The 24,207-nt window shown below is 49.3% G+C and overlaps 2 protein-coding genes across 4 annotated transcripts in view; both read left to right on the top strand.

Annotated features, from left to right (window-relative positions):
- The first annotated feature begins 141 nt into the window (after nt 1-141).
- Nucleotides 142-2,752, top strand: NAIF1 (nuclear apoptosis inducing factor 1). Its single transcript, XM_052667906.1, has 3 exons — nt 142-275; nt 496-1,004; nt 1,623-2,752. Exons 2-3 carry the CDS (start codon nt 500-502, stop codon nt 2,084-2,086), a joined length of 969 nt encoding a protein of 322 aa, XP_052523866.1. The 5' UTR covers nt 142-275; nt 496-499; the 3' UTR covers nt 2,087-2,752.
- Nucleotides 2,753-9,339: 6,587 nt separating this feature from the next.
- Nucleotides 9,340-24,207, top strand: part of EEIG1 (estrogen-induced osteoclastogenesis regulator 1) — a 35,710-nt gene continuing 20,842 nt past the window's right edge. Inside the window, exons 1-2 of one of the 3 annotated variants that reach the window (XM_052667728.1) lie at nt 9,340-9,517; nt 10,537-11,173. In XM_052667728.1, the coding sequence (XP_052523688.1) occupies nt 11,028-11,173 (146 nt within the window). In that variant the 5' untranslated portion in view covers nt 9,340-9,517; nt 10,537-11,027. Of the gene's footprint in view, nt 9,518-9,738; nt 9,873-10,536; nt 11,174-24,207 lie in introns of those variants that run through there. The other 2 variants (XM_052667730.1, XM_052667729.1) reach the window with 2 other exon arrangements.

The following is a 24,207-nucleotide window of genomic DNA, read 5'->3' on the forward strand; positions in this document are numbered from 1 at the left end:
CAGGGAAATAGGCGGGCGGGCCCAGCCTCTCGCCGGACTCACGCAGGCCCAGTGGCCCGAGGCAAACGGTGAGGCGGGGCCGGCTATAGTCCCTCGCGATGGACAGCGCGACTGGCCAATGACAGCGCAGCCCTCCCCGCGGAGGGCCAGACTTTCACCTGACAGGCAGACGGGCGGCCCAATCAGACGAGGAAGGAAAGGGGGCTGATTCTGGAAGCCATTACGCCAGTGTCGCAGGGTGGAGGCCGTTGAGCGGGGCTTGCTGGGTGGCTGCGGTACGCAATTTGCGTACCGTTGGCGGTGCCAAGGGGGGGAGCGGGGAGGGAGCGACACCTCCGGGCCCCGAGGGGCCTCGGGCCCCCCCCGCTCCTCCCCGGCCCGGGGCGAGCGGGCCCGGGGGGCCCCGAGGGAGTCCGGGCAGGGCCGAGGGGCGGCAGCGGGGCCCCCCGGGCCCTCAGGAGCCCTTTGAGTCCCACCTCCCCCGCTTCCTCTCAGGGCCATGGCGTCGCCCCCGGCTCCCCCGGCCAAGAAGCGGAAGATGAACTTCTCGGAGCGGGAGGTGGAGATCATCGTGGAGGAGCTGGAGCGCGGCAAGCACCTCCTCATCAACCACTTCAACGCGGGCGTACCGCTGGCCGCCAAGGCCGCCGCCTGGCACGACATCCTGCGGCGCGTCAACGCCGTCGCCACCTGCCACCGCGAGCTGCCCGAAGTGAAGAAGAAATGGTCCGACCTCAAGACCGAGGTGCGGCGCAAAGTGGCCCAAGTGCGAGCCGCCATGGAAGGGGGGAGCGAGAGCCAGAACGGTGGCGGTGCCGGGACGGAGGGCGAGGACCCAAGCGGTGCCACGGCTGCTCCCGTCATCCTCACCCCCATGCAACAGCGCATCTGCAACCTGCTGGGAGAGGCCACCATCATCAGCCTGCCCAGCGGGGACTGCGGGGCGGCCGATGGGACTGAGATCCCCATCACCGCCTCCACCACCACCGTCACGCTGACCCAGAGTGAGTGCTGCGCCCAGTGAAGATGCTCTGTTCCGGATTGATGGCCCAGTGGGAGGCCTGGCATCCTCCTGTGATCCCTCTGCAGGGGGCTCCTGTCAAAACAAAGCGCCCTTCTGTCGTGAAAACACATTTGTGCTGTAGGGGAGCATCTAGGAGATGTGTGTGAAAGTCAGCTTTGACAGCTGGGGTCAGCCTTAAAACAAGGAAAGCAAGGAGCCTTTGGTCCCTTTTTCTGGGGAACTAAAGTAAAAGGGAGGAATATGTCCAGAGCTGATTTCCTTATCTGCCTCAAATGGGCCATCCTATTGATAAGTGCCATTCGAGGCCTTCTTTTTGCCCTTGTGTCAGTTGGTTAGTGGTGCTCTAAACTAGAGGTTGGAAAGAGATTTTGTCTAGACAGATATGGCGCACCCTGCTCCTTTGGACCTTGCTCTGTACATCCGAGAAGGAAACTTGGATGAGGGTGGAGTAACTTAAGTTATTTTGTGCGTTCGCTGTTTATTGTATGTTATCTCACAGAACAGGCAGTATTCCTGTTACATTCCTTGAATAGTCCTGTAGATAAAAACAACCAGTGTTGCAGCTACTCCTTACCCCTTTTCTGTCCTTTGTTCTCAGTTCCTGCAGAGACAACTTACCACAGTCTGGAGGATGGGGTCGTGGAGTACTGCACAACAGAAGCCCCCGCCACAGTTACTGCCGAAGCACCCTTGGAGATGATGGCACATCAACACGAAGTATCTGCAAAACCCCAGGAGCTGAAAAGCCGCATTGCTCTGAACTCAGCGAAGCTCCTGCAGGAGCAGCGAGTGACCAACTTGCACGTGAAGGAGATCGCCCAGCACCTGGAGCAGCAGAATGACTTGCTTCAGATGATCCGTCGCTCTCAGGAGGTGCAGGCATGCGCGCAGGAGCGCCAGGCTCAAGCCATGGAAGGAACACAGGCCGCACTGAGTGCCCTCATCCAGGTCCTCCGCCCCATGATTAAGGACTTCCGTCGATTTTTGCAGAGCAATACACCCAGTCCTTCGGTGGCCGCTGACCCCGGCCAGACTGGGCAGCAAGATGGCATTATCCAGTGAAAGAAACAGCAGTGGGACTTCTTTACTGGTAAAAAATCTGCCCCTGCTGCCATTGGACACGGAGGAAGGGGTGCTGGCTCTTGTCGATGTGAAATGGCTCGCCTTGGAGCCTTGCTGAGCCCCAACGGCTTTCTTCTCTGCTAATCTTATGCTAATCTGCCTTTTCAGACCCATCGTACAGAGCAGAAGCAGGAGATTTAATAAACAAGGAACCTAACCTCGGTTGCTTTAGTTCCTCAAAAAAATAGATTTGTTTAAAAAAAAAAAAAAAAGGGAGAGAAAAAAAGACAATTATTTTTTTATCTGTTTGAAAAGCTCTTCTGGGTATGACACTTCTTTCTTCCTCTGCCTTGATCTATAGCCTTTAACTGACTTCAAACACGGACAGTCTTGCTATTAAGTCACAGCAATGAAGCTGCCAAGGTACAGTTATCATAAGCTGCAGTGTCTGGTAGTGAGTGCATTTCTGTCTCTTGATGAAAGTGTTTACTGGAAACGTGGTATCAGAGGTGGTACAACCTTTCTCTGCACTGAGAGCTTGTGGATACTGCTCTTGGAGCATGAAGTTCACCCGCACAGACTAGCACTAAGCCTACTATATGCAGTTCAAATCCCACCCATATCCCCCAAGGATATAAATGGGATTAAAATAGTGTATTCACCTCATGTTCTGTCTGTGTGCCGTCATGAAATTCAACTTTTAACTTAGCAGATGTGATAAAAATGCCATGCCTTGGTTACCAGATACTGTCCTGGGATACGTACTGGGAGCAATTACCTGTCCCAGTGTATTTAATACACAAAGACACATAAAAAATTAATTCAGGTGGGTTTACAGGCATAACACCTGTGTCTCATAACGCACAGTTTGCCAGCTTTGTCATAGCTCAGTCTCTCCAAGTGGACCTGGTCTGGAGAGCTTCAGCCACCCAGCAGTTCCCAGCAGACGACGTTTAGGAGGTTGGCAGCCATTGATTGGAGTGAGTGAGTTCTGGACCGTCAGCTGGTTCTGGTGGTGGTCTTTGTTCTGTACTTTTTAGGAGCCAGAAGCAAATACAGCAGTTCTCTGTTAGTCTGCTAGCTGGCTTTGACTAGGATTCTGAGAAATGGCTGTGAGGTTCACCTCGCTTATGTTCTCACATTTAAACAGGGCTAAGTAGCATTTGCAGCCCCTGATCTCACTGAGGTGTTGGTGCTGTTGGGCTCGGTCCTCTCTGAGACAGCTCCGTTTCACAGGATGGTGAGTGTGATTCTTGCAGGCTTGGAGCAGCTTCATAAGCTTTCAGATGACAAGCTCCACTTGTAGGTGCATGGAAGCTAACTTCAGAGAAAAAAAGTATAAGTCTTTTCCCCATACCTTTCACATTTAATAGGCTTGTTGCTTGCCAGATACTGCTTTTGAAGCCAAACTTTCTCAGAGTTGATATTCTCTCACTGTTAAGTCTCCTTTTGGGCTGAGAAGTGTGAGCAAAGACTGAATTTGCACAATCACATGAAACCCTTACATGTGTTACGGCAGGATGCTGCTGGAGGACCCCCAGTTAGAGCGGTGGGTGAACATCCTGCTGCCTACCTCTGCCCTTCAGTAATCTCCTCTCTTCTGTGAGGCTGATGGGTGAGAAAACAGCTTTAGAACTCTGGCCCTGGAAGCTCTGACCCTTTGACACAGACGTCTTGGTGCTGAGTCAGGGCAGCAGCAGCTGCTCCTTCCCACCTTGTTGGGCATCCAGCCACGTGAGTAACGCTCTCCTGATTCTTTCTCTCAGACTTTATGGAGTCAAATCAACTGCTCAATTGAAAAGTATTTTTAAAGCAGAAAACTCTGTCATAAACGTTGTTTTACCTCGTTTGTGTAATGATCTCTCCTTTACAAATAAGATTTTTAATTAAAAAAAAATATGTTTTTTGGTAAACAGTCTCTTCCAGTTTATCAGCATGTTCCAGCCGAAAAGTGAGTTTGTGAAAACAAGTTGGCAACACAGAGGACTCGGTCAGAAAAGGTCAAAGAAAGCTGCAAGCAGCCACCTGTGTTGGTTTTTACCTTGTTCATGAAATTTGTGGCCCTGCAGTTACACAATTGCCTTTTTTCCCTTTTTATTTTTTCCCCAGTAACATCTTTGCAGCCTTCCCTCGGCCCACTCGTTCGTTCATTGCATCTGACAGATCACCACAGCATGCTAACCTCCCAGCTGCTCCCAATAGCCCAGAATGATGGATGAAACACCAGCCTTGGGATTTAAATTGCTGTGTTCATTTTTGCAGTGACTAAGCACTTAAGCTGTCACTGCTCCTTAGGAGCAAACGCGTTGCCCTCAGAACCACCCATTTTTTCGTGTGTTTTCAGGATAAATATAGATCTTAGTCAAGCCAGTAGCATTCAGGAGCGAGTTCCACGTGTGCGTTTTTGTCTCATTAAAAAGATGTAGCAACTTTTTAAATGCGGGGTGGGTGGTGTGGTTAGGGGCTCGGTTGTTGCTCATGATGAGGTCATCAAACTTGGGGAGGAAGAGAGAAAATACGTCACTTACAGTCAAAACCAGGAAGATCAGGTAAACAGGGCACTGACATGCCTGGAACTTGTGCCCAAAGCTGAACAAAAAGCAAGGAACGGCATCTCACAGATGTTTGTTTGTACCTGGGGATTTATAATCACCATCCAGAGCTGGAAGGAGCAGCGCAGGGATGTCCTGCCACAGGGCTCCTCAGAGGGGAGAGTGAGTGTGCTTTGTACTTCTTGCTGCTGGAGAAAGAGGAGTTTGGTGGAGCGCTTCTGGTGGGTCAGAAGATACCTCGAGGCTGTGGCTTTGTGCTCGTGGCACCGCTAGGTGCTTCAGGAGCCAAAGTCTGGTTGTGAAGCTCAGGCAGTGAGCAGTGCGAGCAGCTCAGGCACAGCTGTCCAGGAGATGGCACTGCACAACGGGGCAAAGCGCTGGGATCCTGAGCTGCGGTCTGCAGCAGAGCACAGTGCATTGCAGAGACCTGGTGGGATGCTTCCAGAAGTCCTACAGGTCTTTTGTGCCCCGCCTTCTCCTCAGTGCTGGGTCATTTCAGGACTGGGAGCCTGGAGAAGAAGAAATTCAGCAGGAGAGCAGAGGGACGCGGGGCAGAGATGCCTGTGCTCACATGCTGCTGCCAGAGCACGCGGTGCTGCTGGGCTCCCAGCTCTCACTGCACTGAATTCACTGCAGAGACACAGGCAGGCACAAGATGCACATTAATTCCTTCATTATAAGCACTGGGGAAGGTTTTAGGATTTTTTACAAGGCCACACGTAAATATGTCAGTATCCCACAGGTATCCCATGCTGAAATAGGTGCATCACAGTTCTGGAAGCTGGTCCCCACGGAGGCAGAATGATATCATCTGCATATTCGCCTCAATTACCCTGCCTCCTCCAACATGTTTTCAGTTTGTCGTGCCTGGCAAAGTATCCTCATGTTGGTTTATTGCTTTTTTTTTTTGACATCTGAGAGGCTGTTGCTAACAGATACTGTCAACAGAAGTCTGGTCTGTTATGAAAATCGAAGCCTTTAATATTCTTTGTCTTTCTTGCAAGCACCTGACAAGGAGCTTCATGCAGACATCAGCACAGCTTCCAGGCTGCGCTCTGGGAGTCAGCCCACAGCCCAGCCACCTGCAAACTGGGCTCAGGAGCCCCCGGGTTGTGGAGATCCAGGCACGGGATGAGGCTTCATAAACACAAGCCTCAAGGCAACATGAGCTCCAGTCTGAGGATTTTGGAAGGGCAAAGCTGTTCCCATGCCACTGTCAGGCCTCCCAGAAACAAATGGAGAGCCCTGCTGCACATTCCCATGAAATATGGAGCAGATATGGAAAGCAGTAAACACAGAAGAGCCAGGCAGCTGGGCTTTCAGGTCTGGCCACATGCCTTGGGAAAGGAATCCACCGACTCCAGATTCCTATGCTCCCTTTGTCTCTGGATAACAGGATCCCCAGTCCTGGCAGGTCAGAAACACACCAGACAGGTGTGTCCTTTGCAGGTGAACAGCCTGCAAAACAACACAAGCCTGGCACAGAAAGTGAAACAGTTCCTGGGTTTATGGTGATAAGTTCACTTAAATATGGAGCTAGTGAAAAACACAGATGAAAATGGAGCTGGCAGCCTGTTATTAAACTGGGAAGAGGCAAGCTTTGAATAACCCCATACTGCAGGAAAATCCTACAGGATGGGGAGCTGGGGTTTCCAGCAGCACATGGGGCTCGTACCAGCACCCAGCCCTGCCAGGGTCAGCACTCCCAACCTGCAGTGGGCAAGGCACTGGCCCACAGCTCCCAGCTGCAGAGCATTGCAGGCACTCGGCCATCGCAGCGTGCAGAACAGAGCAGAGCGCTGTGTGATAGGCTTTTTGTTGTTTTTGGGGGTAGGATGGGACGACAGGCCCAGGAGCTCATTACAGTTATTATGAGAAGTTACAGATCTAATAGAGGAAAGCCAATTATGTATTTACACTGTTGCAGCAATGGTGTATAATTTGGTTTTCAAACTTTAATCATTTGGCTGCCAGGACAAATGAATTAGTCTGATGATGTTTTCCAGAGGAAGATGCTAATGATGTAGATTACAGGTTCTGATGATTTGCTCGTGTATCTGGAATTCCTCTGGGATAAGAAAGAGAATCTGATGGCTCACCACACATTTCTCAGGATCCGTCTCACTTCACTGCTCTCAGTTCTGTCCCTTCTGAATTCAATTTGCTTCATTTTCTCCCTGCCTGTTTATCTCAGTGCTCTAAGCTGGGAGGGAGAAAGCATGGAAAGCCATCTCTGCTCCTGCTTGCACCTTGGTCCCAAGGCAATCAGAGCATGCAGATCAGCCCCTCTTCAGTGACAGCAGAGCTGAGGCCCAGCACAAAGCGCAGCCCAAACTGATAAATTATCTGAGGCTGATAAGATAATGCCCTGAGACAGCAAAAGTTGAGGAAGTGGTGGCAGCACTGGGGAGAGGAACCAGGAAAGGCTTAGGTCAGGCAGGGCACAGGGTAAGGACGTGGCTGAGGTTCACAGAACAGAGGTGAAGGCACTGTGGGGCAAGACTCATGACACAGCAAGCACCAGCATAGGAAGAACTGAGCATTTCAGTCTGGGGTAAGCAGATTTAACATCTGTTATCAAGGGGCATTCTGAATAAATGTTTTGGACCTGGATCAGGAGAGAATATAAAACCAGAGGTTGGGTTGGTGGATGGACAGAGATACAGCATGCCCTGTTCCCTCTGATAGCTCTTGCGTGGGGCTCGGGATGCCCTGGGGACCCCAACATCCCTCCCAGCAGCGAACAACAGAGACATTCAGAGAAGTTCTGCCCCTTTAAAAAAATGTGGATTTGTCCATAAACAATTATGCAGTATAAGCACAGCAAAATCAACAGGGTGAATTTTGAACTAATAAAGATTTAATTTCTAAGTCATGAGACTGCCTTTGTTAGGAAAATATACGTACCCCTGAGAATTGAACTACGGTTGCTCTATTACACATAGCTCAGCAGCTCACTGGGCATTTTTCCAATTCAGTTTATTTTTAACATCACATACATTATTCAATTAATTATAAAAACACTGAGGTTTTCAAGAGAGATTTCTGATAAAACTGCAGAGTAAATATGCGTGAGAACAGCAAGGATTACAATCTCTGTAAACTTTAGCATCTGAGGCTGTTGCTATAAACAAGAGCAGTCCTCCGAGGAGGTTATTTATCAGAGTGAATCATATCAGATAACACAAGGCCTCCTCCCACACAGCAAACAGACAGATCATTTGTCCTTTACCTAGTGATGGAAGTGAAAGATCGACATGTCTGTCACTGCTATGCTTAGAGAATGAGATGTGAGGGACCGGCCTGGATTCTTCAGATGCTTCCAGCATTCAGGCATCCCATCTTGGCGAATATTAGCTATTTAAAAGCTGAGCTCTTTCCCAATAAATTGAAACACAGAAAGCAAAAAAACCAGCCCATTTCCACCAATGTCTTGAGGCCTTGAAAACATTGGATATCAACTGAGGGGATGGATGATATCAACTGAGGGGATGGATTCAGGCCCTGCCTTTAAAAGCAGCCTTACACAAAACAAGTGTAGGAACACTGACATCTCCTGCAATGGTTTCACTATGCCAACACCAGAAATGCTTTCCCAGGCGTAGGTTTGTGTCTGTTTAACCCGGTGAGCAGGAACTCTTAACAGTGTTTGCTCTAATCCAGCCTTTATCTTCCATCCACATGTTGCTGTGTACTTTTCCTAGCCGATTTTCCTTTTAAAGACTCATGCTGTGGTAGAATTATTTGATAGCACTGGTATTGTCTGTATAGATGGGAAAGATTAAAGGGAAGGAATCTGGGCATCAAAGCCTGGCAAAGTGAGGGCTTCCAGGCTCTCATCCAAGCTTTGCCAGACATGCAAAGCAGTGCTGGGAAAAGTCCCTACCGTGAGAGCCTCAGCTTCTCCGCAACACACTCCTTACTTTACAAATAGGCAAATCACGTCAATGATTGCAGACTCCTTCAGGACAAGGAGAGACATTTTGTTCCGCTTGCCCTTAAACAATGGAATCCTACCTAACCAGGGCTCCCAGCCCCAGCACGGGACAGGGCAACAGCACGTAATAACAGGAGGGAACCATGCTGGCAGATGCATTCAGCTGGTTGCCACATCTCACACATGGAAAGTGAGACTCCAGCCGCCAGCCAGGCCTTTCCCTTGGAGAGCTGCTTGGGCAGAGAGGCTGGCTGAAGGAGGACAGGCTCCTGGCTGGCAAGCTGCAGTGCTGAGGAGGCCACAGAGCTGACATCTGTCAGAGCTGCCATCACCAAACCTGGAGCCCATAGGGAGGCACAGACACCTCACCTTGTGCCCAGCTCCACGGCAGAGGCCTGTCATCCCCTCAGCGAGCCCCACGCACCCCAGAGCCGCCTCAGAGCTGTTTAGCCTGAGGAACAGTCATGAGGCGTACCGACGGGAACGGCAATACTCCACGCTTTCCGAAGCGGCCAAACGGCCACAGCGCAACGCCCTCCCGCTGAGGCGACCCTGAGGCCACCACAGAGCCTCCGCGTCCCGCCCACTCCCTCAGCCAGGGGGCGGGTCTTACTTGAACCGATAGCCGCCTCCTCCAATCCCCGCCCTCTCTTCCCCGCCCCGATTCAGATAAACCAATCAAAGCCCTGTTCTTCCCGTCCCGCCTCTTAACTGTTGCCAATCAGGTAGCGCGGCTCTCGTCCTCCCCTCCCCCCGTCCCCGGGGAGGAAGGCGGTGGAAGGGGGTTACGTAGCGTCGGCTCGGTATTCTCGAAGAGCGGTAGTAGTTTTGCTCTGCCGTAAGGCTGCCTGCGGCGTTGGCGTAACGGCCGCAGTTGGCGTAGCGCTAGCAGAGGCGGCCGTGGCGGGGAGCAGCGGCGGCCGTGCGAGGAGAGGGCAGGAGGTGCGAGCCGGGCCCGGCGGGCAGGGAGCGGGCCGAGAGGCTGGGGAGAGAGCCGGGAGGCCGGCCGAGATCCTCCCGCGGGTCATCCCGTGGGGCAGGGGGCCGTGAGCGGGGCTGAGAGCTGGCCCGGGGGTGCCGGAGGCGGGTTGCGAGCTCGGGGCAGCCGAGTGTGCGGGTCCGGAGGCGGGCTGAGGCCTGGGGAGCTGAGCGAGGGCTGGGAGCGGGCCGAGAGCCGGGGCGCACGGCGGGACCTGCGGCACGGCTGAGCTCTGTGTCCTCACAAGGCGGCGGAGCGAGGCTTCAGCCGCGCATCCCTGCGGGCAGCGGGAGCGCCGGTGTGCAGCTCTCGGTATCGGTGAGGATCGTTGGCCGCTCGGCGTTTATGGCCTCGTTGCTTTTTTTGATGCTGATAAGCCTCGATGGTGCATCAAGGTGGAGCGAAACCGCTGTCTGACCCCCAAACGGAGCTGTTGGGGCACTTGTTGGTGCGGACCTGATGCTGGGGGAGAGAGCACTGCTCAGCGAGCCTGGCGGATGGGCATCGGATGACCTGGTTTGGTTGCTGTGCTGTGTAATCTGGAGCAGACTGCTTTTTCTTTTTTCTTTTTTTTTTTTTTTTTTTCCTTTTCCTCCTCTGCCGGTTTCTCTGTTTATGAGATACAGGTGCTAACACTTAGGGCTGGTTGGAAAACCAGAAAAGAAACAGACTTTGCATTTCCTGAGACAGAGTTACGTGTGCTGGTTGGAGCTATGCGGGCTGTGAACTGCTTCAGATGATGACGGGTGAAAATAGAACAGATTTTTATTAGCTGCTTTGCAAAGCAGGAGTTACGAGGGGCATGACAGCAGTGAAGCTTGCCGTAGGCAAACTGGGGAAAGAGGATATTGGGACCAGGCTAATTGGGGCCATACCTCGTAAGATTGGTATGAGTGTGTGCTGAATATTACCCATCCAAACAGGTTTTTAGAGGAGGAGCCCAGGACTGCCTGGAACTAATTTACTTATTTCCCTCCCAAAGGCTGACCTGAAGACCTGTACCAAGGAGTAGCACAGGAAGAGGGGAGAGAACCTGGAAGCATTCTGTATGTGCTGCGCACAGACTTAAGGCTTCTTCAGAAACTCGTGATGACTTCCCATAAGAGATGCCTGCTGGAAGGGTTCTGCTGAAGTCAGGGCACTGCAGCCTCTAACTGGAACAGCTCCTGCTGGTCTGGAGCTGAGACTTACTTATCTCCCTTCCTTTTCCCTTGGAGATGTTGCAGAGATTTAATCTGACCTCTTTCTCCTCACCTGAAGCCTGCCGTGGCGATGATCCTGCAGCCAGATCTGACCACCAAAGAGAAGAAGATTGTGCGTTTGAGGCTGGGCCGTCGTTGTAACTGAACTGGAATTCACTCCCCGCTTACGCTCCAGGAACAAGCGCTGTTCCTCTGCTTGTCTGTGTGTGTTTTGAGCTGCTCCTCCCTCATCTTGTTTGGAGTTCCTGGGCTTTCCACGCTGAATTTGCCCATGGCTTTCCTGATGAAGAAGAAGAAATTCAAATTTCAGACAAGTTTTACTCTAGAAGAGCTGACTGCTGTCCCTTTTGTGAATGGGGTTCTGTTCTGCAAAATCAGGCTGTTGGATGGAGGAGACTTCGCTAGCTTATCTACCAGGTAAGGAGCTGCTTGCAGATTTGCTTCCTGGATGTTCTTTTTTTCCTGATCATTCTTCACTCGATTGCTCTGGCATATGGCTACCACTTGCCTGTCCTTTGATATGTTTTCACTAGTTCTGCCTTTGGGCCCCATGTGCCATATCATTTTCCAGAGGCAGGGGAGAGCTACGCCTGGAGATCGTTGGCTGATAGAGCTGCACTGTGATCTTCAGAGACACAGGGAAGGAAGGAGCAGGAGGTCGCACACTTGGAGATGCCCACATAATTTTGGTTTTGCCCTCCTTGCCCAAGTTCTCACGTGCTGTTCTGGATGTTGTGCTGTACTGCTTTTGTGCAGCACTTGAAAATTAACTCTGTAGAAAGCTGTGTCTATAAAAGCAACTCAGCCCTCCCCAGCTTTGCTCTCTGTTTGTTTCGAAGTTACTGTTCATGATAAGAGTGGAAGTAGCTTGCTTTGCATTGCAAATTGCTGTGCAAGGGAAAACTGCTGCCTGCAGTCAAAGTTGTTGGTGCTAAAGATACAGTTTATCTCCTTGAACAAATAGCCTTGGATCTTCCAATTTATAGCTGCAGTATTTTCTTTGTAACGATTTATCATATTGGGATCCTTCTGCTACGTATTTTATGAGGTTTTTCTGTCGTCGTGTATCGGTGTTTCTGAGGCTCCTTCAGGCAGACCTGTCCCCACTCCTGCTACTAATTGCTAATAAAAACTCGCTTTGTTTCCAGCTATGCACATAGATTATCACCAGCAGTATGCAAATGCAAATTCCATAGCAGCCTGGACTTGCTTTCTTTCTGCCCCGATATGTGAAGGAAGCCTTCCATGGCATTCAAACTTGTTTTTTAACTTTCCTGTGTAACTACTCGATTTTAAAGGTACAGTGTGTGCTTCTGCTTGCTGGTGACTGTTTTATACCAGAGCTAAAGCCTGGTTTGGTCTGATTTTCCTCTCTGTGGTGCAGTGCATTGTGCTTTCCCGTACTGGGAGAGATTTTGTTGGGCAAGTGTGAAACGTTTCTGTCTTGGAAACAGAAATGATAGGGCAATGTTCAAAGCTTGTTTCTTTTTCCAGAGGCATGTTGCAACCTCATCTGAGGTGTATAGGAGCTGTGGGCATGGAACACATGCAAAAATGGACTGTGAATTAATTTCTCTTTTGAAGAATATCTATCAAAAGAGCTTTTCCTTACAGCGTACTCTCTTGAGGCTACATCCTTGTGTTTGGTGGAAGCAGCTTATCTGAGGAATTCAAACACTATATGAACTTAGAAAGAAATTAACCCCTCTGCTTCCTGGAGCCATAATAAGCTGAATTAAATGGAGGGTGGCTCAGGAAAAGCCCGCAGCAGGAATGTCCATCTCCATCTCCTTGTTGTCCTTGAAAGCAGCTCCTAGGAGCGCGCTGCTGGTGGCTGCTGACACTGCCAGCCGCCCAGGCCGTGTCTGGTTGCTTTCAGAGCTGGCTGGGGTTCAGCAGTTCTCAGTGCGCAGTGTGTTGCAGATTGCAGATGTGTTCCAGCAACAAACTCATCTGTAATTCAAACCAAACACATCCAGCGCACTCGATGGCTTATAAACGAGCAAAGGGGAAGTCGGCTGGTAGGCTTGCTGCCTTTCCCCCTGACCTGGCTGTAGTCTAACAGAAAGCACATGGAAACCTGTTCCTGCTGGGAAAGTTATGGGTCTCAATGGTATTGAGTCATTTGACCTTTTTCAAATATTTTCCCCTGTTGCAGTTACAGAAACTTCATGAATTTCCAGAAGCGGCGAGGAAAAGAGGTACTGCATGGAAAGGCTTCCAGATCCTGCCATGCCTCTGCTCTGTGCTCCTTTAGTCATTTTCCATGATCTCTTTGAAATTCCGTGGACCTGGAGAAATACAGGGAAGCTGGTGCTATATCTATGTTGTATGAAAAGCTTGTGCGCTTAGTAGGGGATTGCGATCGTTTTTCTTAAATCAGCCACGCCAAAAAATGATTGATTTGGGGTTGAAAGGTCTTTTGGGTCATCTTAGGATGAACAGCTTACGCAGGAAGTTTCAGTGTTTGCTCCGCAATCGGTTTGGACCTTTTCTTTGGTCTGTGGCAATGAGAAAGTATGCAGCTGTGCTCAAAGTAGCTCTTGCTGTCCGTGTGTTTTCAGAGACTTGATCTAGCCAAGGTGCCCCATGTAACCCTGCAAGTGGAGCAGGGAGAAGTAGGTACAGGGCGTGCTGAATCAGATTTATTTTTTTTTCCCTCAATTAAGTGGTTTACAATGTGAGAAGATAAAAGTTCTCCAGAGACTGTGGTGAGGGTGGGGATGTGGTATTCCCAGTTTGCTGCTGAGCGGCGCTGCATTGCTCTCACCTGTGGGCAGAAGCGGGTGGCTGTGTTGGCCTGACCCTGCCCCAAGCCCACTGGGCCTGGCTTGTAGGTATGTATTACAGAGTCACACCTTTCAGCATGAGTCTGGAGGGGCTTTGGGGGCAGTGGGGCAGATGAGAGCAGAAGCCCCTACGCCTCCTGCCATGGGTTAGGGGCCAAGCAACCCCGCTGAGAGGGGAACCTGCCTGGAGTGCACCACGAATTAAGATGGTTAGGAATTCAGGGCACTCTGGAAGAGGACCAAGTCCTGTCACCACGTTGACTTGAGGATCTGTGTCTTGTTTTGTTGTTTGTTTGGTTTTTTTCCTTGCATACAGGTGTCCCTTTTCCATGCATGCAGTGTTAACACCTCACTTTAGGCTGTGAATATTTTAGTGGCTAAACCTGCAGCTATAAATTTCCTTTCCCCTCCTCTGTTTGTAAAATCTCCTCCTTATGCTTTAGCAGGGCTTCTGAGGATAAGAGCAGTTTCAGTAACAGGGCTCTGCTTAACAAACATCTGTCATCCCTGGGTTTATCCCTCTCCTTTAGAAGCTGGTCTTCTGAAAGCACATCTGAGCCAGGTGTGGGCCAGACAGGTCCTGTATTTCCCCACTGAGCAGTACCGTGTATGCCTTGAATATTATTAATCCAGATACTAAAATAGCACAACCACCAGTGAATTCGCTTGCCTCCCAAGTAGCTTTAAAAATAGCAGGCGTGGAGCAGCAGGGATGTATTCATGGCAACCGTTTTTGTGGAGCAGATGGGCTGCTGTGTTTTGCACCGGTGTGAAGCTTTCAGAGGTTGTGTGCGTCTTTATTCCCGGATAAATGACATAACAGCCTCATCTGGGCTCTGTGCATCTGTGCAGGTGCCGGCTCTGCTGGGCAAGAGAGCGTTTCCATGCAGCTGGAAGCAGGGACATCCAAACAGGGCAGAAAGCTGCAGCTCGTGCAGTTACGTCATTGGGTATTACTGGGGAAGACTTGATTAAATCCCCCCTCATGTTCTGCCCCCCCGCCTACAATGTCAGTTAATGCTGAGTGGCAGCCAGATGCTCTTTACCTCTGTGCTGATGACTCCTGTCTGCATGTTGGCAGAGAGCAGAGCTGGTGTGTGATGTAAGGGAAGTGGAAAGCCAGGTGTTATCCACGCACTCATAACACCTCATCCTACATTGTTCTGTTAGTTTGCCAGCAGTTTAGCTCTGGTATTTCTGGATTTGAAGGAAGGAATTGTTCTCTGAAAACCCCTGGCTTACTCTAACGGGAAGACTGTTTTGCAAGAGCTTAACGACATCACAGGCATTTCCCACCTTCCACCTTGTCTTCTGAAGGCAAGAAGTGCTACCTACCAAGCCAACCCGTGGTTCCATTCCCCTCCAGCTGTATTTCCATAGAGGACATGCTTTCTCAAGCATGTGTAGTGCTTCAGCCTGGTTTTCTGATCTTGGCACTCCTGCAGCAACCGGAGAATAGAGCTTTTCTGCAGCCCAACAGCTGTTTGTATGCAGGCTGGAGTGGAGCAGTGGTGATGTGGGAAGAGTTGACCTTGCTGGGGTGGTCTGGCCTTTGTGCCATAGCCTGAACCAAGAATGTTCTTGCTCTTGCAATTTGTAATTAACAGTGAAATCCACTTCCTGCACTGTGTGCGTGTGGAAAGCTGCATGCAGAATGCCAAAGGAAATACTGATACTGGGGGAGGCTCCTCACACCCATGGTTCCACGTGGATTAAGGTCTGTGGTGCTGTCTCTGCTGTCCTTGTGTGGACGCAGATCTAAAGCTGCTTGCTTCCCTTCTGTGATTCAAAGCCTGGTTGTGTCATACTCATAGGGGCAACTTTGTTTCTGTAGGACGTAAATAGAAGGGGAGAGGCGCTGCCCTGCTGGTAGGTGATTGCAACGCTTTTGTTAGGGGAGATTCAAGTTTCACCACCCCATAAATGCAACGGTCTCTGTGATGCAAGTCAAAAATCAACTAATTCACTGCCTGTGCCTAAATTGCCATTATATCTGTCTCCTCCTGACCAGAAAAGCATTTTTTGGCTCATCAGAGACCAAAGGATGGATTCAGACTAGCTAAGATTTAAATCTTCCATACTGTGTCCTTTAAAGCAAAGGGTAGGTAGTGAAATTGTCTCTTCTAGAGCTAGCCTCTGCAAGAGGGGAAGACAGCTATCTGCCGTGAGAAGAGAGGGCTGCTGTGTGCACCTTGCCTCCACTGGGGTTGCTGTGGTGTAGTGAAGAACTCGGTGGTGGCTCTGAATGGCTCTCCCACTTCCATATTTAGTACAACGTGTGCTTGGCTTTGTCCTCTGCTGCAGCGTGTGGTGTGAAAACAGTTTAACAGCGTTCTTGTTGCACGTGTCTATAAATGCCAGTCTTCCCTGTGTATAAATATATTCCAAATATATGGACTGAAAGAGTAACTTTGCAGCTTCTTTGTATTGCACATGCTAACCTGCTGTGTTGGCTGCAGCCTCAGGAATGGACTGGGAGTGTTAATGGAAGAGGCATCTGAAAGCAGCCTCTAGAAACACTCTGCAGTTAAACACAGCCTGATTCAAGGCTGTAATAAGGCACAGTACCTGGAACAAAACAGGAGAAACTACACAGCAAAGGCGAGAAAAAGGGTTTTCCTTACAGCAATATGGCAAAGTGTTGGTGAGAGCTGTGAGAACAGCAGCAGCTGTTGAGGTTTAACCTCAGCTTAGTTGAGGTATTAGAAAAAGTGCAGAAGTGATAAAGCAGCGTAAGGCTGGTCTCCAGGACGACCTCTCGTAGGCTGCTGCACCTGCAGGACCAGGCAGCAGGGCCCTGCAGTGCAGGGAGCTTTGCACCAGCCTTGCCCCTTCCCATTGCAGGTCACCAGCTGGAGCCTGGTGTGAGAACAGAGTTCTGTTCAAACTTCCCTGCCCTGGAGGCTGTATCCTGCTGGGTCAGAGCGGTCCCTGCAGGTGTTCTAGCTGGCACCTGTTTTTACGTAGGAGCTGCTTTACTGACCAGCAGCTGAAACCTAAAACTCCAAGTGATACTTTGTGTGCACAGCGTCAGTAAGTGCTCGCATACAGCCTGCCTTTGAACTTCCCCCATAGAGCTGACTCTGAGCTGGCAGTGCTTTGACACTCTTAGCAGCAGCCTTATCTGTGTGACTTAAACAGTGCTTGGCTCAAAAAATTGCTCACTGGGAAGTGTGTTCTGCTTTGAGACTGAGGCCCTGTGGCCTGCCTGGTTTACAGAACAGCACTGCTATCAGCCCTGGCTGAGGGCACAGAGGGAGGAGAGGGTGCCCCAACTGCCTTTTAAAGACCTGTATTTGTTTCTGAACTATGGGGGAAACCTCAATGGCTTCCAGGCTGTTTATTCTTTGTGCTCTGTAGCTGCCACCAGTGTTGACTTGAGCTTTGAAGCTGTATTTCTGAGGAATTCATGCATGCCTCCAGGAGCCTGTGGTCTCGCTGCACAGTTGTTAGTACTTTAATAGGCCATAAGTTGCCAATAGCAAGTTGCTATTCTGGTACCAGTTTTGAGATGAATGAGATAGGTATGGAGCTATTCTTAGTGTCATTGCAGGAAGGTACACCTGCTGGTGGGAGAGATTTCCAGCTTCTCCCTCAGATCACAAACGTCTTTCGCTTGCCACACGATGGAACAGCACAGTGAGCTGCAGCATCACACAAGCTTGACTCTGTAAGTTCTTGCTCTGTGCAGAGACAGACGGATGTGGCTCTGTGCGTGGCCTCCTTTCTCAAACAGGATGTATTCTGCATCCTTTGTGAGCTGCCAGCTCTGCCCGCTCAGAGCTGGGGGTGCAGTTGCCTCCAGGATGGGTCACGCATTGGTTTCTAGCTGTTCCTCCTCACGTAATGAAGCACCAGCCTTTGGGAGTGTCCCAGATCAATATTTTGATCTCCTTTCTCCTTTGTACCAACCTGTGACCTCCTATCAGCAGTGAAGGTGATCTGTGTTACCCCACCCTGTGCCGGCTGCTCCACCTGCAGGATGGGAGGCTTTTTATTTCTGCAGGTTGTTCACATTATGCCTTTGTGTGCTTGTTGGGAGGCATGGCGCACGTCACTACCTCTCCTGCCTCTGTGTCATGATCTCTGGTACCACACACTGGTATCTCAGTTTAGTGCCTGGCTTTGAAAGGCAATTCCTACTGGCCAAACAGTTGGGCCTGTGTTTGCTGGCTAAACAGCCCTGTTGTTTGGTGTGTTTCCAATCTGAAGAGCAAGAGAGGGCATTGTTCCGTGGGATTTGAATTTGCTGCTCTTCATGAATGTCATTTTCATGTGCTTTGTAGGATTCTCCTGCATTATTCAAATGATAAAATTGAGATGAGGAGAAGATACAAAGGAAATGGGATGGGGCTGTGGGGGCAAGGAGGAATGTGAAGAGGATGTGCATGGAGGCCAAAGCATGGGGGGAGGCAAATGTTGAAGAGACAGGATATTCCAGATAAGGCAGAACATATACAGCCTGGATAACGGATGCTTTCCATGCAGAAAGAAAGTAGCTGAGATGGCAAAAGAGCAGGATTGTGCCTTTCCTTCAGCTGCATTTATTGTGTGTTGCTGATGAGGGGAGGCCTTGTTGTAGGTCGCATGCTGTTGTGGGAGATGGGGCTGTAGCTAAAAATACTTCCATGTAAGTATTCTAAATAAGAAATGAATGCTGTTTGTTGAGCCTGAAAGTGCTGGAGCTCACGTGGGAGGAAGGAAGACAGCATGAGGATTTGCTGTGCTGGAAGGACTGGAAAGCTGTGGTGTTAATTAGCAATGCATCTTCAGAGACCGACAGAAACCAGCACCCTGAGTGTGGTTGGTAACCAACCCTGACATGTGCTCTCTAAACTAAAAATCATAATAAAAAAAGGAAATAAAACCACAAAGCTGAAATGAGGCTTTTTGAGATTACTGCTTCCTAGAGCTGCGTGTTTGCCAAAGCGAGGCACGTCCCTTCTCTGCCATGCACTGTGCAGAATGGAGGAGATGAAATCTGAGCGTTTGGTTGGCACCTTCCAAAAACTGTCAAGCACTGTGCTCCAGACTGGCTTTGCAATGGCAAAGCAGAACAAGGAGCCCGAGGGGAAAGTCTGTAGATGGGATGTGGCCTCAGGGTTTCAGTTGGGGACAGTTACCTCCATTTTGCTTTCAGAGTAAAACTTTGTTTGAAATGACTGCAAGGTGTTTCACTAATGGCTGTTGGGTTAATGATCAACAGAGGCTGCTGCCTGTGCCTGCTGTTGCTTGCAGGATGCATCAGCACAAAGCCCACCATCATCAGCACTGCATCTGGAGCTCTGGTCCTTACAAAGCGCAGACTGGGGTGAGAGTGCTGCAAAATGGGGAGGCCAGAATGGCTACTGCCCAGGGGTTCTAACTGTGCTGTTCTGTCCAATCGCTCACGTCTCCAGACTCTAAGGGATGATATTGCTCATCAAAGTGAGGGGATTGATGGCCAGGAGAGGGGAAAGGAAAGGCTCGCCTGGAAAAGCTTGGAATCCTCCCCCCCCTTAAAATCTGACTCTGTCAGGCTTTATCTGCACTTAACACATCCAGCCTCACCTTTGCTGTCTCTTAACAGGGTTTGCAGTGGATCCTGGCAAGGATTCCAGCTTGGCTGTTTTTCTTTCTCTGTGCTTTTTCTGTTTCTCTTGCTAGTTCCCATTCTTCATGTTACCATGTAGGTATGTTGCTGACTGCGAGGGGCTAATCTAGGATATTTATAATCGAGCAATCTGTTCAGGTCTCTTATTGCTCCATTGCTCTGGAACGAAGCAGTAGTTGTAGACTTGCTGTTCCAGGGCAGCCCAGCTCATGTCCTGCTTCCAGAGTAAGCAATAAGGGCTGTTTCAGAGACAGGCTGCCTGCCCGTGTTACAGGTGATTATGCAGTAGCCTGTCTGGAGGAAAGCTCTCTTCCTGACTTCTGTCAGGGGCCTGTTATGTTTTATTTCATACTTCAGTAACACCAGGCAATTGCATCTGCATAAATGTTGAATTCCTTTCAAATACAGCCTTGCTCATCTTTTGTCTTCAAGTAGCCCTCAGTGCTTATTGCCACGAGGAAATGTGCTGTGGAGGAGTGTATTTCCTATTTTTTTTGTTTGCTGCCTTCCTGCTTTGCTGAATACCTTATAGCCTCTGTATTAGGGGTGGCTGATCATGATCTGCTTGGGCACTGTTCTCTTTAAGGTTGGTTTCTGATGTAGGTTTACAGCAATGGCTTTTCCTGCATTCCATCCAAGCGTGGCTGTTCTTTCAAAACAAATCTGCATGTTGTCTTCCCTCCAGAAGTGATTCATGCTCATCTCCAATGGTTGTTCTCACTAGTGGGAAATCAAGGATGTGCATCTGAATGCAGCCGATGGTGTGAGCCGCAGGGGAGGTAAATGTGCTGTGATCCTCCCAGCCCCACTCCTGGCAGCCAGGCAGCAGGAGCCCATTCTAATGCTTCCCAGTGGCATAGCCAGCACAAACTGCTGTCACAAAGCAAAGCGTTTTCCTGCCTTCTGCTCCTACCCAAGATGTAATTCACGTAATTACCTCTCTTTGGTTGGGATGCAGTCAGTGGGGTGCTACTTACGTCACCAGGTATTGGGCTTTCTGACATTAGAATCACATTATCTGGAGCTGTGGATCTAGAGAAACAAAAGCTGCCAGCTGCATGTGTGTCCCTGCTTCTCTCCTCTCATGCTGGATGTTGCTCCTCTGACTTCATTACTTAGTGTAAAACTGACAGAAAATCTAACCAAAAGGCAGGTAGTCATTTTCTGCCAGCTTTGCATATTGAAGCAGCACGATGGTGGTCTGGCTTTCCAGGGTCAAGGTGAGAGGGAGAGGTAGGAAGGAGGAAGGCAGTATCAAGAATCCCAGCCTGTTGCTACTTAGATGATGAGCCAGGGCTGCAGCAGGCTCTGCTCAGCAGCCATCTGTAATTTGCAGCCTTCTACTGAGTGGCCTTTCTGCAGATTAACAGCAATATTGATATTGATAGGTGTGTGAGTTCAGAGAGAATGCGTTTGTACCTCGTCCTTAAAACCAGTGACCTGGTTTGTAATGCTGAATAATGCCTTTATAAACAAGCCATCATAAAACATTTCTATTCATGGTGGGATGAAAAAGCTGGTCTTAATATATAAAGGGACTTCTGTTGGTTTCCACTCAACGTGCAGCACATAGGAGTGACTCAGAAAAACATGTCTGGGCACAGGAGGGTGTTCCCTCTTGGGTAACTGATCCTACTTTTAGCACTGGGGTTGACTTCAGGCAGCTTCTTTAGTGAAGAGCTCTTCAGCATACCTGAGCCTAGCTGCAGTGATGTTACATCACACGGTGTTAATGAAATTATCCCAGAAATGAACTTGGCCTCCTGTGCAGGTTAATTTACACTATAAAGACTTCCCTAGTACAACTATGTTGGCAAACACTCTTGGTTGAAAGGTGCTGATATTAGCCAAAAATGTCACTTCACTATTCTAGCTTTGTTATGTGCTACAAATCTGCCTTGGAGGCAAAGAGATTCATCTCAGCACATGTCACTGCATCAGGAACTTTGTTCCTAGTCTTGTGTTCATTCTGTTCAGCATCCTCATTTTCCAGACTTACTGCCCCAGCAGAGTCCTGAAATACTGGGTTGAGCCATGTCTTGATTTTTCATCCTAGTGTGCTTATGAGTTTTTTGCTGTTCTTTTGAAAGGTAGCTTTTTTCCTTAAAAGAGCATCATGTTTGCAAGTGGAGCATGGAGTTGTAGCCATCTCTTGTACCGTGCACAGTAAAGGCACTTCCAGTTTTCCTTGCTGAGTTTTATGTTGCTGTCTGTCTTTGCTGGGAGTTTAAATTTAGGCAGCAAAAGGCAAGTCTGGAATGTCTCAGAATGACAGCTAACACTTAGGGGATGGAGAAAGTTTATAAATACATCAGCAGTAGATAATCAGTGAATCTTCATTTCATATCTACAGTCTGCCACAAGCAAAAAGACTTTCCAAGCCGCAGTGTTACTGAAACTCTCTCTGAGATGTGATGAATTAATCGACCTTTGCTTTATAAGCATCTGTACAGAATGGATCCAGGGTTTTCTCTGAAGCTTTGGTTCCTTTATCTGTCAGAACTGCAAGGGAAATTACAGTTGTAATTTGTCCAAAGGGCAAATGGGTGCTGGGAGGGTCGGGAGGCTTTCTTTTTTCTTCTGATCTTCGTTTGGTGTTCTTACTGCATGGTGCACTTGGTGATCCTGAGCCCGCTCCCTCGGTGCCAACGTCCCCCCAGTGCCACGGAGCTTCCAGCTTGGGTTGCTCAGCCCCTGTAGCCCTCTGACTTGGCTGGGATCGCAGGTGGGAGCTCAGAAGCAGTTCTCAGCTGGGCTGTTCCCTTCTCACTTCACACAGAGCGCGCTGCAGTTGTGCAGTGGCTGTAGTTGGGAAAACTCAGATCTGAAAGATGTTTTAGCCCAGAGTCGGGCAGAGTCTTCAGAGCGTGCTGGATGTGAGCTGCAAAGCAGCCCAGACTGCTGCAGCACTGAGCGGTGGTGGCTCATCACAGAGCTGTCAGTGAGTGTCACAGCTCGTGGCTGAGCTGGGCAGGCCAAGGGAAACCAGCATCGCTGACCCGTTCTGGCCTTTTCTGCCATTGAAATACTTGTGAACTTGCCTGCAAGAAGAAAGCTTGGCAGTCTGGCACGTGATGCTTCCTTGGCTAATCCAGCTCCAATGCAGCCTGTCAGAACAATAGAAGTAGGAGTTGGGGTGGTGACTCAGTGCATGATCAGAGCTCAAAAAAAGCAAAAGCATCTTTTGGTGTTCGATACACACATTATTACAGACTTGTATTTCAGTAACTGAGTCATCCATCCAGTTATTCCTTTCTTTACACTTAAAGCTTGGTCCTTTGCTTGTGATGTGTTTGCTCCTGGCACGCGCCCCTGGCCTCTGCCCAGAGAGAACTTGTGCTGTGGAGATGTGGCAAGAAGTCCTTGGATGTCCTGCTCCGGGTTGGTCTGTCAGCAGCACAGTCTGCAACAGAAGAGATGTGTTGCATGATATTTACCCTTACAGGCCCTTCTTGTCCTTGTTTTCTTGATGTCCAGCTTCTCTGCTTCAAGATGACAAAATATATGAAGACCTCAAAGCAGACTGGCTGTGCTGTGCGTGTCCATCCTTTGCTGCTCTATAGCTGAGCCTGTTAGAATATTTCTTCTTGCCTTCTCCATGCTCCACCCTTAGTTGCCCTTCCAAAAGTCATCAGACTTGTTCTATAGCTTAAGTCTTACAGGTTCATTGTCCTGTGATTTTCTTCTCATTTGGCACAATTTTTATTTTGTTATGCAACTTGTGCAGTTGTGCTATTTTTTCATCACTTCTATTTTTCTACTAGTATCTCTTTTACATCCCCTGTGTTCAGAGGAGAGGTCTGGGTGCATGGAATCTGAGCGTTACTGACTGCCTTCCAAAGAAGCTGTTAACGTACAACCAGGAATGCTGATGCTGGAGGGTTTTCCCCTGTGATTGACTGCTCCCCTGATCTCCAGGAGGTATTCCTGTTCCCTGCCTCACACTGATGGATCTTTATTGAGATTGATCACTGCTTTCGAGGGAGCTGTAATGCAGTTCAGAAGCTGTGTGTCTTCGGAAATGGGCTTCTTCTGGGAATAAGGTTAAAGCCATAAGAAGTCAATCACTTGCCTACTAGATACCAGCTTATTTTTATGGAGAACTTGGCATCCTGTTATTATTTCACATTAACCTTGTCATGCTTCCCTCAGCTCGGTTTTGCTCTGGCTCTTCCCTTGCCTACCTCCCATGGGTGTGAAGCTGTCCTGCCCTGCAGTGGGGCAGCTTTGGAGTCTCTTGCCTTCATTTCTCAGCTGTGGCTGAAGTCACTTCCATTAAATGTTTTCTCCTGTACAGTTACTGTTTTTTTGTTTTCTCCTGCATTTTTCTCTGGGACATGTGAATAATTTATTCTAATGGTGTTGGTGCTCAAGTTTGACATTTAGAGAGCCCAGATCTCCCCTCTGGTATAATGAAGGGCTACATCAATCACTGGGACTGTGGGTAGGGTCCTTCCCTACCACGGTGCACTGAAATGTCTTTGCTGGGGATTCAGAAGTTAATTTTACGAGCACTTGGTGGATGTGATGACCTCAGTACTGAGCCCTTTTTTGAAACGCTTGCAGTGAAACATCCAAATAAGACTTGTTTCCAATGACAAAGACTTGCTTAGTTCTCTTACTAACACGGTCTGCATCATCTCTCTCTGAGCCATTTTTCCATCATAACTGCTAATGTCGACCGTGCAACAAGCACCACTTGTCAGCTGGAGAATACAGGGTTGTTTGCAGCAGGGGAGGCATCCAGCTATTTGGGTTGGCTGTTGTTTTGGTCAGTGATGTAAGCCCAGTCGCAACAGAGTCACTTTATTGTTGAGAGCTGCTTGCTGTCCTTTCTGTTCATTTTGGTCAAAAAATCCTGAAATCCCTCCATGTAAATAAATTTCCATAAAGCACTTCTTCCCCTCCAGGTCACACTGTTGGATTTTGTTGTATTCTGTCTCCAGCTGCTTTGTTGTTGTTTTTACAAGCCTGTACCGTGTTCCCCAAGGAATGTGGTCTCTCACCAATCCTGCACCAGATATTCAAACTGAAATTCCTCACACTCAGCAGCCTGCTTTGCTTCCCAC

The sequence above is a fragment of the Tympanuchus pallidicinctus genome, unplaced genomic scaffold (assembly GCF_026119805.1).
Source record: "Tympanuchus pallidicinctus isolate F22 unplaced genomic scaffold, pur_lepc_1.0 scaffold8, whole genome shotgun sequence".
NCBI classification, from domain to species: Eukaryota; Metazoa; Chordata; class Aves; order Galliformes; family Phasianidae; genus Tympanuchus; species Tympanuchus pallidicinctus.

Coding starts and splice junctions, on each gene's coding strand:
- NAIF1 (XM_052667906.1), top strand. CDS start 500: ATGGCGTCGCCCCCGGCTCCCCCGGCCAAGAAGCGGAAGATGAACTTC. Junction 1,005..1,622: donor CACCGTCACGCTGACCCAGA/GTGAGTGCTGCG, acceptor CTTTGTTCTCAG/TTCCTGCAGAGACAACTTAC.